This window comes from Nothobranchius furzeri, chromosome 4 (assembly GCF_043380555.1).
Source record: "Nothobranchius furzeri strain GRZ-AD chromosome 4, NfurGRZ-RIMD1, whole genome shotgun sequence".
Lineage (NCBI taxonomy): Eukaryota > Metazoa > Chordata > Actinopteri > Cyprinodontiformes > Nothobranchiidae > Nothobranchius > Nothobranchius furzeri.
Window position 1 is genome coordinate 85,824,042 of NC_091744.1, and position 15,032 is coordinate 85,839,073.

A 15,032-nucleotide genomic window follows, 5' to 3' on the forward strand; every position below is an offset into this window, starting at 1 on the left:
TAAACTATGAATATTGATTATAGAGTTTTGGGGATTTTTAAAACTTGTTTTATGAAGCAGCGAGACGTTCTCGTGCAACGAAACAGAAACTCTTGCATAAATGAAAACGGGAATGAAGATGGTTGTGAAACTCCACGATTTCTCTTGTGTGGAGTTTCACAACCACGTGAAATGCGCTGCGGTTTGGCTGCGACTCCTGAATCAGCAGAAATGTTTTTCGTATTTCAGAGGCAGGAGAAGACGGAGATGTTCAGTATTAACGCGTCCTGCTGCAATCATGCTGCTGCTCCTGCTGCCGCTGCTGCTCACATCGACGGTGAGTTTCACTAAAACACCACAAGTGGGAAAGAAGGCAGAGGACACCAGCATTCGTTTAACTTTCTATTTTTATGGATGAATGGGGACGTTTTAGAGCTTGTATGATTACAGTGCAACTGTGTGTTTCTGCAGGAGGGCCGGGCTCAGCGCGTGCTCGGCCTGAAGAAGGACGACTCGTGCCAGTGTGAAGTAAACTCCACCATGTGGTCTTTTCCTGCTCTTGAGTACGAGGCTGTGCTGCAGCAGGTTCAGCACTGTGAGGGATCTCTGAGCAGCCTGCAGGAACAGGTGGGGACTCCTAAATGCATCAGAGCATTTAAATTCCACTCTTTCTTATGTCTTTCAGCTAACTGTGGCTGTGGTGTTGGAACGGATTTAAACTCGTCCATATTCTTAATCTATCCAGGCCACATTTGCAGCTGGTGTGAGAGGCAAGGAACACCCAGAGGGCCACATAAAGACTAAAACATTTACACACACAACTAGTACCCGCTGACGTCACCTAACCACGTTTGCATGGTTTTAAAAACTCGAACTTGTCATGAGTTAACTGGCGGACCCGTAAAAACACCCAACACAGAATGACACGTTTAAGAATGTTTATTAAAAGGGGAGAAGCAAAGGTCAGGAGACAGAAGGTCGTTACCAGGAGTTCTGAGGTGGGAATAGTCCAACAGGGAGATCCAAAAGGTGAAGTCGGGGACGGAGCAGGGTTCTGGATCTTCGATGGCAGGGTGAGTAACAGGCTGGAGAATTTACTGGCAGAGCGTTCAATAATCTGGCGATGGTTGGAGAGCAGGCTGGGGTTTAAACAGCAGAGGAAACAGGTGTGGAGGATGAGTTGATGACAGGAACAGGTGGGATGAATGGAGCTGATGAGGTGCGGGCTGAGGTTGCTGTGGCAACAGGTCACTGCAGGAACAGGATCTTGACAGTACGTGCATGAAAAGTGCGTGCAAACATACAGAAAGTCATCAACTGCACTGGATCTTCGACCTTCTTACCTGAAGACAACCGCCACCATGCAGCTCCGTCCTATCATCACATGACAGCACGCCATCATTTCTGAAGACGTGTTTCCTTGCAGGTGGAGCTTTCCAGCAAGCGCCTTCCTCAGATTCAGACTAAAGTTGAGAACGTGACCGCTCGTCTGAAGCCGTATCAGTACCTCCGCCACCAGGGTCTGTACACAGCGTTGTCTCTGCGTCTGCTGGGCCAGGAGCTCAGCCAGCTGGAGGCAGATGTTGGTGCGGTCCACAACCAGCTAAACAACGCCCAGACACAGAAACTCTCCAAAGAGGTACAGGCTACAGAAAATCCCATTTCATTCGTGGTTCGTACCTTTTTTTAGCACGCGTGTGTTTGTCTGTGACAGGTGGGTAACCTGCGCAGTAAAGTAGAAAGGATGCAAATATCTGACTCGGTTAACATGAAGTCAGTAAAAAACAGTCTGCGGTCCCTGAAGAACAGCGTGGAGTCCTGCAAGACAATCCCCAAAGACTTCAGAGGTGAGTCGCGTGTGAATTTTGTGACAAATAGTGAAATCTTCTCACAACGTTCTTAAGTGGTCATGAAGGACATCTCACCGGGTTTTCAGAAGCTTGGATTTTTGGCATTTTGCTGAATTCTTACTTATTTTCTCACCCAGTCTAAATGTAAGAAGTATTTCAAGATAATAGTCAAAAACATTCTTTCCTGTTTCAGGCCAGCACACGTACTGCCTAAAGGGTCTGATCACCAGCATCAGCAGCCCTGTGACCACTAAGATCAGTCCCTACGGGAAGAGCTACCTCTCTGGTTCTTGGGGGAAACAGGCGCAGACGAACAGCGAGGAGCAGCAGCACAGTTACTGGGTCCAGCCTTTGGTCAACGGCCACATCCACGGAAACGTGCTCCGCGTTTACCAGAGCTATGAGAACTTCATGGCCTCCACCAACCACAGAGACTTCACTTTTGCTCCCTCTTACACTCACCCTAACACCATTGAGGGGCCGAGTGCTGTCTTGCACGGTGAGGCTCTGTACTATCACTGCTACCGCTCTGCAGACGTCTGCCGCTATGACCTGAAGACAAATGGCGTCAAAAGGGTGACGCTTCCAGGCAACGGCGTGGGCTTCAACAACAAGTTCCCTTACTGTTATTACGACTGCCGCTCCCACAGCGACGTGGACCTGGAGGCGGATGAGACCGGACTGTGGGCGATCTACGCCACCGTCGGTAACCATGGTAATCTGGTGGTGAGCCGGTTAGTTTGGGATGACAAACATCAGACTCTCAATGTGTCCCAAACGTGGGAGACCAGGGTGTTCAAGAAGGCGGTGACCAACGCGTTCATGGTGTGTGGCGTGCTGTACGCCACCCGCTATGTGGACGACTACAAAGAGGAAGTGTTCTACGCCTTCGACACAGCCACAGGGAAGGAAACCAACTCACTGGCGCTGGCGCTGGAGAAAGTAGCTAAAGGAGTGGCCAGTCTGAGCTACAACCCCACCAACAGGCAGATTTACATGTACAACGATGCGTACCTCCTGGCCTATCAGGCCTTCTTCTGATTTGCTGACGTAGCCATCTCTGCAGGCAAACATTAGAAAGTCAGTTTTATTTTAACAAGCAGTTAGTTAAAGCTAGCTAAATCACGTTTTATTACCAAGTAACTTAAACCTTAATGCTGAAAATAACTCGTTTTTCAATTAATCCAAAACCAGTTTAATCAGAACTTTGCAGTAAAGCTTATTCACCAGCAGAGGGCGCGCGAGAGCTAATGCACACAAGCACCTGCAAGTTCAATAAATAATTTATTTTTTTACATTCTTCCTAAGGAAACAATATTAAGTGTAAATACAGGCCATAGTTTCTTAAATGAAGTGTTTTTTTCCTTGATGTGATGAAATGAATGTTTTTTAACGTGGGAGATGACAGAAGACTCGATCCAGCAGAGAGGCTCGGGTGCTTCAGCAGAGGTTCGATCCTTCTGCAGCTGCAGTGGCAAAACACACAAAAACAGATTAAAAAATTCACCATAACGAATCAAACAGCTCCATCATTATCATTAAAAATAACGACATGTTTAGTTCACTGGTATCTGAACAAGTGCCCAGCATGTTTTAGTTGTTTCTCTGCTCCAGCTCACCCGATTCAGTGTTCAGAGCTTCAATCACCTATTCAACAGGTCATCAAGCTCTGATTATGGCCTGCTGATTAAGGTCGGGTAACTAAAACAACTAAAGTGTCCCTCAGGGTTCTGTGCTGGGGCCTCTGCTCTTCCTCCTCCACCGCTTTAGAGCCAGGAAACCTGAAAATAGCCTGACGGCAGACATAGAAATCATGTAAGATGGGATGTTCTAGTAAATCTGTCACAAGAAGAAAATAGTAAAGACATCCAAATCATATATTTTTATTCATTTTGAAAGGCACGTTACTCTGAAGCACCTGGCTGTGAGTGTTGCTGTTGCTAACTCGCGTCTCGTTTAGTAATTTAAGGCAGTGGAATCTGAGCCTGGCCGTCTAGGATCACTATCCTGCATGTGTGTGTTGTTTCCCTCCTCCAGCACGCCTGACTCACACCAACAGGTGATTAACAGGTATTTACAAGCCCTTGAGGACATGCTATGGAGGCAACAACTGAATCAAGGAAACACCTGGAGAGGGCTGGATGGTGACATTCAAGAACCGGGATTAAAGTCTCTTAAAAAAAGAGTTTAATCTTAATTAAACCTACATAAATCAAATATTAACATGGGCACTGTCTTGTCTGTGGGGGGTATATTAACTAAGGTAAATTAAAGAAACTTACACAGAATTATGAACATCTATTGATTAAAGCTGCTATTTGATCTATTTATGGTTTTGTTCCTTTTTAATGGGAGTAAATGTGCATAGTTTGGCAGAAATGTTATTTTAATCAAATTACATGTTGCACATGAACAGACAGTTGATAGATTAAAACCGAATCATCGTATTTAAACATGCATCTCTGTCCTTCACAAGCACTTGTCACACGAAGGGAACGTAACGTTTCTCACCGCAAACAAACACAAAGACAAGACAGGACATAAAACACAAGAGGAAAAATATCATGTGAAGGCATATGTTAATAAAAAAGACTCAATTGTTATTACAATTATTATCTTCTTACTTATTCGCAGTGATTAATGTTTGTAATCAGATGTACGCACCTCTGTGAGTACTTCCTGTTGCCTCCAGTAGGAGGCAGTGTGCTCGCACACTGATGGTGGGGACAGATGTTTCCAGGCCTGTGGCCTGGTTTTCACTTTCTGTGCTGGCTGCCTGTCAGACACACCCAAAGCTCTGCTCAGAGAGAAAACCCGCCCAACTGCAGCCGTCCTGCTCAGACCACGACTCTGTAAACCCTCAGACCTTTGTAATTTCTTTATTTTTAAGTCCACTGTGTCATCAGTGAGCTAAAAAATAAATAGTAAATCACACATTTTCTTTCTGCAGGGTGACATTTGCATTCAAAAATCTGAAGTGATCCAGTTTTAACACGTGTAATATTAAACATGAACGCAGCTGCTGCTGCACACTCTTCATAGTTCACAAACGACATCTGAACTTCAGGTCTCCTTTAGCTAAAACAATGTTTTTCTATCAGACCAGTAAACTAAAAATAGGCATTTTCTCCCAGCGTGTAATCAAAAAGTCAGGTCACTCGGCAACTTTTGTTTTGCAAAAAATCCAATAAAGACAGATCAAAGATAGAAGCTTCAGCTCTTGAGATGTGGCTTTATCTCTGCGGTGCTGCCGTACCTCTGTGGGCTTGGCTCTTAAACAATCAGTGGGATCAATGCAGATGTACTGAATAAACCTGGATTTGTTCGTTTTTATCCCCTTGACCAGAGGATAGCACTGGGAGTGAGATCTGAGAGGAACCACCGAGACTCATGAGGGAGAACGGGTAAAATCAGGATACAGTTAAGAAGGTCCATTAAGAATCTGCAGATACAAAAACATATATTTGTTAAAATGATCAACACCAGACTTCAAATGAGACGTTTAGTAGTTGTAAGAGCTGAACTCTGCAGTTTTTATTCCAAGAATCTTTTCCTCTATAGTTTGAAAAGCAAGATGATTGCCTGCCAGCTTTGTCGTTGCGCATTATCCAGCAATCAGTTTCATAAATATGTAATAGACACATTAAAATCTCCATGTGATGCACACAGTCGGTGAAACAGGATTAGATCAGCTGAGCCTGCTGTGAGCCATCAGCTCTGCTGTTGTTTTGATTTCTCGCAGCTTCTTCAGGCCAGGTTTTGATCTGACAACGTTTAAGTCCAGCGAGCACTTTTCTTTTGTTTAGAAGGCTGCAAGACTAATAACATGACCCGCCAGACTTTTGGGTGTCGAGGTAAAACATCTCATTGAGCGGTTCCAAAGTTTCCAGTTGAAATTCCCCTGAAGCCTTTATTGCTCCTCCATTTGGTCTCAGAGCGGCAGATCCGAGCAAACACAGTCTCTCAGCAGCTTTGTGGAGGAAGCATCGGGTTTCACAGGTTTTTACTTGCAAATCCTAGAGCTAGATTCATTTTATCCACATCACAAGTCCAGAGCTGAGTCAGCTTTTTAATGAAAACACGTTTAAAATGAGCCTCAGCATCTTATTAAAGCAACATTTGAGATTCTGTTTTTTTTCTGCTCTGTGTCTCCCCCTGTGGCTGTAGGATGTCACTGCAGCACTTTTTTGTTACTGAGAAGGACCCCCCCCCCCCCCCCCCCCAAAAGAAACCCAAACAACAAATGCAATCAGATTAATGTAAATAATTCCATCTACCAACAATAAACAACTATATTTAGAAAACATCTCCAGGAAAAGCAGCATCATCATTTTACATTCATGTTATTATTATTATTATTATTATTATTATTATTATTATTATTATTATTATTATTATTATTATTATTATTATTATTAATAATATAATAATAAAACAATAATATATCTGTCATCTTTGAATCTGAATGTTTTGGATGCAGATCTCTGATTTAACACAGAGTTCAGACTCGGGTCAGCAGGTCGACTTATTGAATTATTAGAATGAACACATGATTAATCCTCTTCATCTTCACCCTCTCACCATCATTACAGCCACTCCTCTCTGTCAGTATCCAGTCTGCACGCGCTGTCGGCATTGTTCTGAATTATAGATCTCCTTGTCCATGATTAGCCCAAATGCTAATCCTGAGGAGAAAAGTGCTTTCTCTTTAATCTGTAGGATGGGTTCAGAGTAAATCTGTGATGGGATGTTAGGATTAGCATGTGTGAATGCAGCTTATGGAGAGAGGATTTAAAATTATTTTACATTTTCTGTTGCTTGCTGCCTTTACATGAGTTAAGGTGCAGGGAGACGGATGATGTTTGAATAGTTGAACCCACTTCCGACTGTGTCTCCAAAGGCTGATCCTTCCTGAATAAACTTTATTGATCTGTTTTTGTTTCTGCCACATGTTGCTCTTGCATGTCTCTACATTTTTGTTTCCAGGTCAACTGATGACACAAAGGAGCTCATTAAGAAACACCTTGTCATCCACACATCCATTCACTTTCTCCCGCTTATCTGGGGTTGGGGGTCACGGGCGCAGCAGCCAAAGCAGGGAGGTCCAGACTTCCCTCTCTCTAGCCTCTTGGGCCAGGTCCTCCGGGGCGTCCCCCTGGCCAGGTGAGACACACAGTCCCTCCAGTATGTCCTGGGTCTTCCTTTAGGTCTCCTGGAAAACCTCACCAGGGAGCCGGATTAACGCAAAGGCAAAGTAGGCACGTGCCTAGGGCCTGATTGGCTGGATGGGGCCCAGACAGAGGAAAAAAATTAAAAATAAATAAATTAAAAATTAAATGTACAAATGTTCTATGATAGAATTTGTAGATAGGACTCCTATCTACAATTTATTTCATTATTTATTAATTAACTAAAAATAGTGACAACGTTTATCGTAACCATAGACCGTTTCATTGGCTACGTCACATTAAGGCGCCACCCAATTAAGGACGTCAGAGAAGCGGTCAGAGTCAGAACGGGACACTACAAAGCTAGCAGGTGTTTTTGAGTGGGCTAACTTTCACGATGCTTTTGGGTGCGGCAAAACATAAAAAAAATGAAGAGGAACAAAAGAAGAGACAGCTGGAGGCTTTACAGAAGTTTCTGTCGGGCTGCTCAGGCAGCCGTCCGACAGCTGTGAACCTGCTCGAGTCAGCAGAGCCAGAGGCCGGTGTCGGGACAAGATCTGCTCGGGTGCATGATCGGCTCGGGGTCCGTCCACTGCCAGTGACGTCTAAGTAGTTGATTGGCTGAACATGAACCTTACGGAATTACGTAATCACGTTACGTTGGTCCAGGCAAATCTTTCTGTTGGAAAGATGGACAACTTTTTCAAAGAAATCCATCATTACCTCTTTGAAAATACACTTTTGGCATAGAGCTGCATGTATATTAGGGCTGAACGATTACTGCATGTGCAATTAAATTGCGACGCGACAAAAGGAGATTTTCTAATCACAAAGGCTGCAATTTGGCAGCGAGTGGTTAGCGCAATGCTAATATAAGTGGAAAAACCCATAGGAATGCTAATGCTAATATCACCGATTACATTATTACAAATTATGAAGTAGAAACGTGCCAAATGATTACATTTGGAGTCTAACAAAAAGTAAAACTACCATCAATCAAATAATTACAGACAGGTATTTTAGTAAAGCCAGAAAACTTTTAACTCCAGAGTTTTGGCTAGCAGCTATGAGCGTACCTGAACTACGCATGGACAAGACGTCAAAAACTCTTAACACAAAATACTTCAATAAACGGGACACACTTCTTTCCTGCAAATACAATTTCACAGGTGTTGCTAATACCTAAGATCCTTCAAGGGATGTGCTCAAAGAGGAGTTCAACATTTTGAATAAAAAATTGTGTTTTATTTTACAAATACCATTATAAATACAAACTTACGTCTTAAGAAACATTATTTTAATAACGAAACTGCTAAATTCTTTCCAACAGTATAGATGTGTAGTGTATTTTGTCCGAGTGGGTTTGCCGTACTTTGACGTCATCGGCAGTCGAAGGACCCCGAGCCGATCTTGCTCCCGAGCAGATCCTGTACCGACACCGGGCCCAAGCCAGACCCGGAGGAGACACGGCCCGAAGACGCTGTAGCGCCAACGCCGTCACAGAAGGACGAACTAGAAGAACAGCAGCCAGCCAGAAGTGAGCTCAATATAGTCTTACAGGAGCCTCTAGACCCAGAAAGGGTGTTAACAAGCTACCCATCTGATCTTGCAAAGTCGTACCAGACTGATGACACGAAATCTGAATGAGGAAATCTGGAGACATAAACTGAAGCTTAACCAAGGAACATTTCTTTAGACATGTTTCTGCTGTGACTGAGGCCTGTGATGCTGGAAAGCTGAAGATTATCCCTGAGTGGAGAATGCTAAATGGTTTCCTTGGTAAGTGTTGCTGGTTTTATTAATTTTTATTTTTAAATATTTTCATTAATGTTCAAATAGCAAAACAATAAGATCACACTCAGAAAATTGACACAGAATTTCTGATTCAGCAGAGGCAACAACAGCCTGAAGGAGCATAAAGCAAGATCGAAACTTAAGATAACATTTTCATTTTATTAAAATATATTTTTTTAAGATTATAGATTGCATTATGTTTATGTATTTAGCAGACGCTTTTGTCCAAAGCGACTTACAGGTGATAATCAGCATGTTGCCTTTGAGGCTAACAACAACAATAACAACAACAACTTGACATCAATCATGGAGAGGAGGGAACAAGGAGTGGACGGTAGAGAGGGGGACGGGTGCAGGGGGGTGCTAGTTTAGAAGATGCTCTCTGAAGAGCAGGGTCTTCAGGAGTTTCTTGAAAATTGAAAAGGAAGCCCCTGTTCTGGTAGTGCTTGGAAGGTCATTCCACATTTGTGGAACGATGCATGAGAAGAGTCTGGATTGTCCTGAGCGTGGTGTAGGCACTGCTAGCCGACGATCCTGTGATGACCAGAGCGGCCGGGCTGGGACGTAAGCCTTTGCAAGAGGATTCAGGTAGATGGGAGCCGTACCGTCTCGGACTTTGTATGCTAGTGTTAGCAATTTGAATTTGATGCGTGCTGCTAGCGGTAGCCAGTGGAGCTCAATGAACAGAGGGGTGACGTGTACTCTTTTTGGCTGATTGAAGACCAGACGCGCCGCTGCGTTCTGGACCATTTGAAGAGGTCTCCCAGTACAGCCTGGAAGACCAGTTAGAAGGGCGTTGCAGTAATGGAGGTGGGAGATGACAGTAGATTGCACCAGGAGCTGGGTGGCTTGTTGTGTTAGGTATGGTCTGATCTTTCGTATGTTATACAGCGCAAAGCGGCATGAATGAGCAACAGAGGCAACGTGATCTTTAAAGGTCAGGTGTTCATCAATCACAACACCCAGATTTCGAACTGCCTTTGAAGGAGCCAGAGACAGGAAGTCATTCTGGATTGAGATATTGTGCTGTATGGATGGTTTTGCTGAGATGACAAGTAGTTCAGTTTTAGAGAGGTTGAGTTGGAGATGGTGGGATTTTATCCATTTTGATATGTCAGAGATACAGTTGGATATTCGTGCAGAGACGGTGTGGTCGTCCGGTGGAAATGACAGATAGAGCTGGGTGTCATCTGCATAGCAGTGGTAGGAGAAGCCATGTGATCGAATGATCTCACCCAGTGAGGTGGTGTATATGGCAAAGAGAAGAGGTCCTAGTACAGAGCCCTGGGGAACTCCTGTGGCAAGATGGTGCACGGTAGAGGATTGTCCAAGCCAAGAGACACTGAATGATCGTCCTGTGAGGTACGATTCAAACCAGGCGTGTGCTTTCTCTGTGATGCCCATGCTAGAGAGCGTGGACAAAAGGAAGCCATGGTTGACAGTGTCAAATGCTGCCGATAAGTCGAGCAGGATAAGCACTGAGGATTTGGCAGTCGCTCTAGCTTCTTTTAAGGATTCAGTCACTGCTAACAGAGCAGTTTCAGTGGAGTGGCCCTTTTTGAACCCAGATTGGTAAGGGTCAAGCAGACAGTTTTGTGAGAGGTATTCTGTGATCTGCTTGAAAGCTACCCTTTCAATGATTCTGGACAGAAAAGGGAGGAGAGAGATAGGTCGGTAGTTCTCCACATGATTTGGAGGAAGAGATGTTTTTTTTAGCAGCGGTTTAACCTGAGCATGCTTGAGAGAGGTGGGAAATGTACCGGATGTCAGTGAAGTGTTGATCACATGTGTGACTGCTGCGGCTACTGTGGGAGCAATAGCTTGGAGCAGCTTAGTCGGAATGGGGTCAAGTGGGCATGTAGTAGGGCGGCTGCACGTGAGAAGCTTGGACACACAGTTCTCAGTGAGAGGGGAAAAAGAGGAAAATGAAGCAGTAGGGCTTGAGATTCTGACTGCTGATTCCTCTGACAGGTCTCCAGTCCTCACAGGGACAAACAAACAGGCAGTCACTCACGCCTAAGGGCAACTAAAGCTGTTTTTACAGGACCGTAGCGTTTGCAAAACGCGATTTGCCGCGGCTCTCTGGGGAGGATTTTGGCACTTATAGCAGCAAAGCTGAAGCTAGAATAAACTGCCATCAGGCACCTCTCCAAGGGAGGTTTTCAGGACCTTTAGCTTTGATGTGCCCTGCTTCTTGTCCCACCTGATGCCCCGCCTCAGCCAGTGTTTTCACCACTCTGTCGAACAGCTGGCTGTCTCTCATCGTCTCCGTAAAGAGGCGACTAATCTGTTCGTCCGCTCGCACGGCCAAAAGCTCCATGGTCTCCACGTCCGTCCTGTTTGTCATGTTGTCGGTGGCTGAAAGATACTGGTGAGAGGCCATGTTTATCTGTGTTTATATCCCTTCCGGCCGGCACTCGGCGCGCAGTACACGTCACTAACGCGACCACCCTCTTTTGGGGGTGGGGGGGGGGCTCCCACAGTTGCTCCAAAGGGATTAGCGGGGCTGACACGCGTTTAGCTGTCATGGCGAGGGGCTCATGCGGCAATATTACTGCGAGGCTAAGCGCATCAGAATTGAGTTTTATCAACTTTCCCCTTTGCTCCTTGCCGCGTTTACACATTTACGCACAGTGATGCAGGGGACTGTTCTGTTCTGGTCCTGCTGGACCTGACTGCAGCCTTTGACACTGTTGACCATCACCTGCTACTGGAGAGGCTGAGAGACTGGGCAGGCCTATCAGGATCTGCTCTGGAGTGGTTCTCCTCCTATCTCTCTGAGCGCTCCTTTTCTGTGGCCGTCTCCAAGTTTAGGTCCTCCACCACCTCTCTTACCCATGGTGTCCCACAAGGTTCTGTGCTGGGGCCTCTGCTCTTCCTCCTCTATCTGCTTCCTCTTCAGCACATCCTGAGCTCCTTCAAAGGAATCTCCTACCATCTTTATGCAGATGACATCCAACTGTACATCTCCTTTAAGCCCCATGAGATGTCTAAGCTGCAGCTGTTACACACCTGCTTAGACTCTATCAGAACCTGGATGGTGGGAGCTTTCTTCAGCTGAATGAAGATAAGACTGAGATCCTCATCTGTGCCCCAGACAAGCTGGTTCCCAAAGTCAGAGACTCTCTTGGTCAGCTTGCTTCTCACACCAAACCTTCTGTCAGGAATCTTGGCGTGACCTTTGACCCAGCTCTCACCCTGGATTCTCATGTCAGTTCTCTTGTTGGCTCTTCCTTCTTCCATCTCAGGAACGTTGCTAAGCTGAGTCCCATTCTGTCTCGCTCTGAACTTGAGACAGTTCTCCACACCTTCATCTCCTCACGCTTAGACTACTGTAACTCTCTTTTCACGTGTCTGAGCAGAACCTCCCTGAACCGTCTACAGGTGGTTCAGAACGCCTGTGCTCGGCTTCTGACCAAGTCCTCCAAACACACCCACATCACCCCGCTTCTCCTCCAGCTTCACTGGCTGCCAGTCAACTTCAGGGTTCATTCCTAGATCCTGGTTCTGGTCTATAGGGCCTTACATGGACAAGCACCATCTTACATTGGTGATCTTCTTAGTCCCTACACCCCCAGCAGGTCCCTGAGGTCCAGTGACCAAAGCCTACTGGTTGTGCAGCACCAGGCTAAAGGTCAAAGGTGACAGATCATTTGCTGCTGTGGCCCCCAGACTCTGGACCTCTCTCCCCCTGAGTCTGAGATCAGTGGACTCAGTGGTCTCCTTTAAAAAGCAGCTGAAGACTCACTTGTTCAGGCTGGCTTTTGTATGACCTTCTTCACCTCTCTCTCTTTATTCTGCTCCCCCCACCTATTCCACCTTCCTCAGGATCCACTGGTTTCCCTCTTTCCTGTTCTTTTGGTGTGTGGAAGGAAACCGGAGCATTGGATTTGTTCATCTCCTCCTTCAGAAATGTGTTTGTTTCTGCTGAAAGAATCCGTTAAAAACGTTTTTTCATTGCAGTTTATTAATGACCCAAAACAACTGGTGAAGAAACAAAAGCAGATGAGCCAGAATTCAGACAGCGCTGCCACTGACTCAGCTAATGGGTCAAAAAATAGATAAAAGGAGTGACTCGAGCTGAGAAGTACATCATTTAAAAGGTGGTAGCTCTCCAGTGACGTCTTTTATCTCGTTTTTATTTCTTTCCAGCTTGTTTGACGGCCAAAAATCCGCTTTGTTTGTTTTGGCTCAGTTAAAAACTTTAATTAACCAACAGGAAGTTTGTTTTCCCTCTAGAGATTCTTCTTATCCACATATTAGTGAAGCTTAAATCCGCTGTGTGGAAGAAACAGACGAGTGAAAACGAAGCAGGACGTGCTGTTGTTGCTGTGTTTACTTCAAGCATCCCAGTGGTGCAAAGTTAAATCAATAAATTACACGAAACATGCATTTTAAGGAAAAACGTCTTCGTTTTAAATAAAACCAGAGATTTTGGCAACTTTAGCTATTTTTCTAATGGCTGTCACCAAACTGATTCACCTGAAGTCCATATTGATCTTTACTCTGATTTATACGTCAGGAGTATAAAAGTCCACGTTGACGTCTGATCACCGTGTCTCCTCACAGGCTCAGGTGCTGCCAGACCAAATCAAAACTTCTTCTTTCCCAAAACCTTTAGGTGTGACGTTTCTGAGTTTACAGATCGGTTGATTTTCATGCAGCTTTGTTGTATTTCTCAACTTTATTTGAACGTTTTTCGTTTTTGTTGTTTTAAAGCTCAGATCAGCAGCTCCTAAAATCCCGCTGGTGAAAGAAAAGTCTGGGTTTTAAAAGCAGCTTATTTCTCCATCGCTAGAGCACATAGTCAACATTTTCAGAGTTTGTCCCATGATCTGGAGTTTTGGGACGGTCTTGTGTTTGTTGCAGAGAGAATTTGGGTTTTCACGTTCAAATGAAAATGGGTGAATCACCTTTAAACCGTTGTTCCACCCGTCTTGGTGTCATTAAACATGATAAATTCAACTTTATTTCAGTCGCTTCAGCTGTAAAATTTGCAGGACTTTTCTTGCATGTTCTTAGAAACTCTCACAGCATCACTGTGGCTCCCAGCTGAGGAAGAACAAGAGGAGCAGAGGGTGGAGCACAAGTTTTAAAGTCTTCTCTCTAATCTAGGAGAGTAACTCCAGCTTTACCTTCCTCCTGTGACTCCCCATCCTCTCCAGGACTAAAGCTTCACACATAAAACCAGAATCATACAAATCAGACTCGATTCCTTGTTTTTGCAGAAACTGTGGAGCCAGATCAACGATTTCCACCCGTAGAGAATTTATTCTGATGCGGGCAAGCCAAGGAGGGTAAGTTGTATTTAAGGTGGTAAATTTAGTTTCTGGGACTACCAGATGTGTTCCTGCCTCTGAGTGAGTCACATGACCTCACACGTGGCAGCCAAACTTCACGTTGAAGCAAAACCACAAACGATTTGATGAGAGAAGGAGAGAAAGGGGCGTGGAAGCGATGGGTGGAACCAGCTTTGGTGCTAAATGAGGCCTTGTAATGAAAAGGTGTCTCAGCGTTTCACAGAATAAATACTTTCTTAAAACGTCGGTCCAGGAAAGTCGAGCAGAATCCTAAAATGACAGGGTGGATGGCAGGAAACCGTGGGCGTATTTATAAGTCAGTAGATTCTCACTCTGGGAGGACAGTTTTACTTTCCTTCACTTCTAGTGTTAAAATACTTAATTGTGTATTTAAACAGGTAAAGAACTCATTTAAAGTCCCGTTTCTGCTGACCAGCTGTGTGATTCATGCGAGCAGATTAGGAAAACACTTTCAGAGAAACATAATCTGGTTGTGAAGTCACTTTATGGAAAGTTTTTGGGCATCATGTAAAGTTTGATGAATATTATTAAGGGTGTGGTTCACTGAAAAGCAAGTTTGTAACTCATTCGCTGCAAGCGTTTCTCACCATTTTTACTGTTTTTTTTAAGAGTCACAGAACGTGGCGCACTAGGATGATGTCGATGCCAAAACAACCAAAACAAAGCAGAGACTCACCTCCTACATCAGGAAGAATCCACGCGTTTCGAGCATTATCCGTTCTTTTATAATCCGTTGTCCAATTGTGATCGGCAGAAGCTTTTCTGGTTCGCGCCTCACTTTTTTTACAGCAGCGGCCCAAAACGATCTCCTAACACGTGGATTTTCTGCTTCCTGATCACGTGACGTGTGACGTACGCCGATGAAGATCGGCTTTAGAGCTGAGATGTTTGTTCTCACGGTGCGGGGGCTCGTCCGACGC

At 44.8% G+C, this 15,032-nt stretch overlaps 1 protein-coding gene across 1 annotated transcript; it reads left to right on the forward strand.

Annotated features, from left to right (window-relative positions):
- The first annotated feature begins 194 nt into the window (after positions 1–194).
- On the forward strand, positions 195–4,155 carry LOC107389258 (olfactomedin). The gene is made up of 5 exons (XM_015965309.3): positions 195–316; positions 451–606; positions 1,406–1,618; positions 1,694–1,826; positions 2,023–4,155. Exons 1-5 carry the CDS (start codon positions 278–280, stop codon positions 2,868–2,870), a joined length of 1,389 nt encoding a protein of 462 aa, XP_015820795.3. The 5' UTR covers positions 195–277; the 3' UTR covers positions 2,871–4,155.
- The last annotated feature ends 10,877 nt before the right edge of the window (positions 4,156–15,032 follow it).

Coding starts and splice junctions, on each gene's coding strand:
- LOC107389258 (XM_015965309.3), top strand. CDS start 278: ATGCTGCTGCTCCTGCTGCCGCTGCTGCTCACATCGACG. Junction 607..1,405: donor TGAGCAGCCTGCAGGAACAG/GTGGGGACTCCT, acceptor GTTTCCTTGCAG/GTGGAGCTTTCCAGCAAGCG. Junction 1,827..2,022: donor AATCCCCAAAGACTTCAGAG/GTGAGTCGCGTG, acceptor TTCCTGTTTCAG/GCCAGCACACGTACTGCCTA.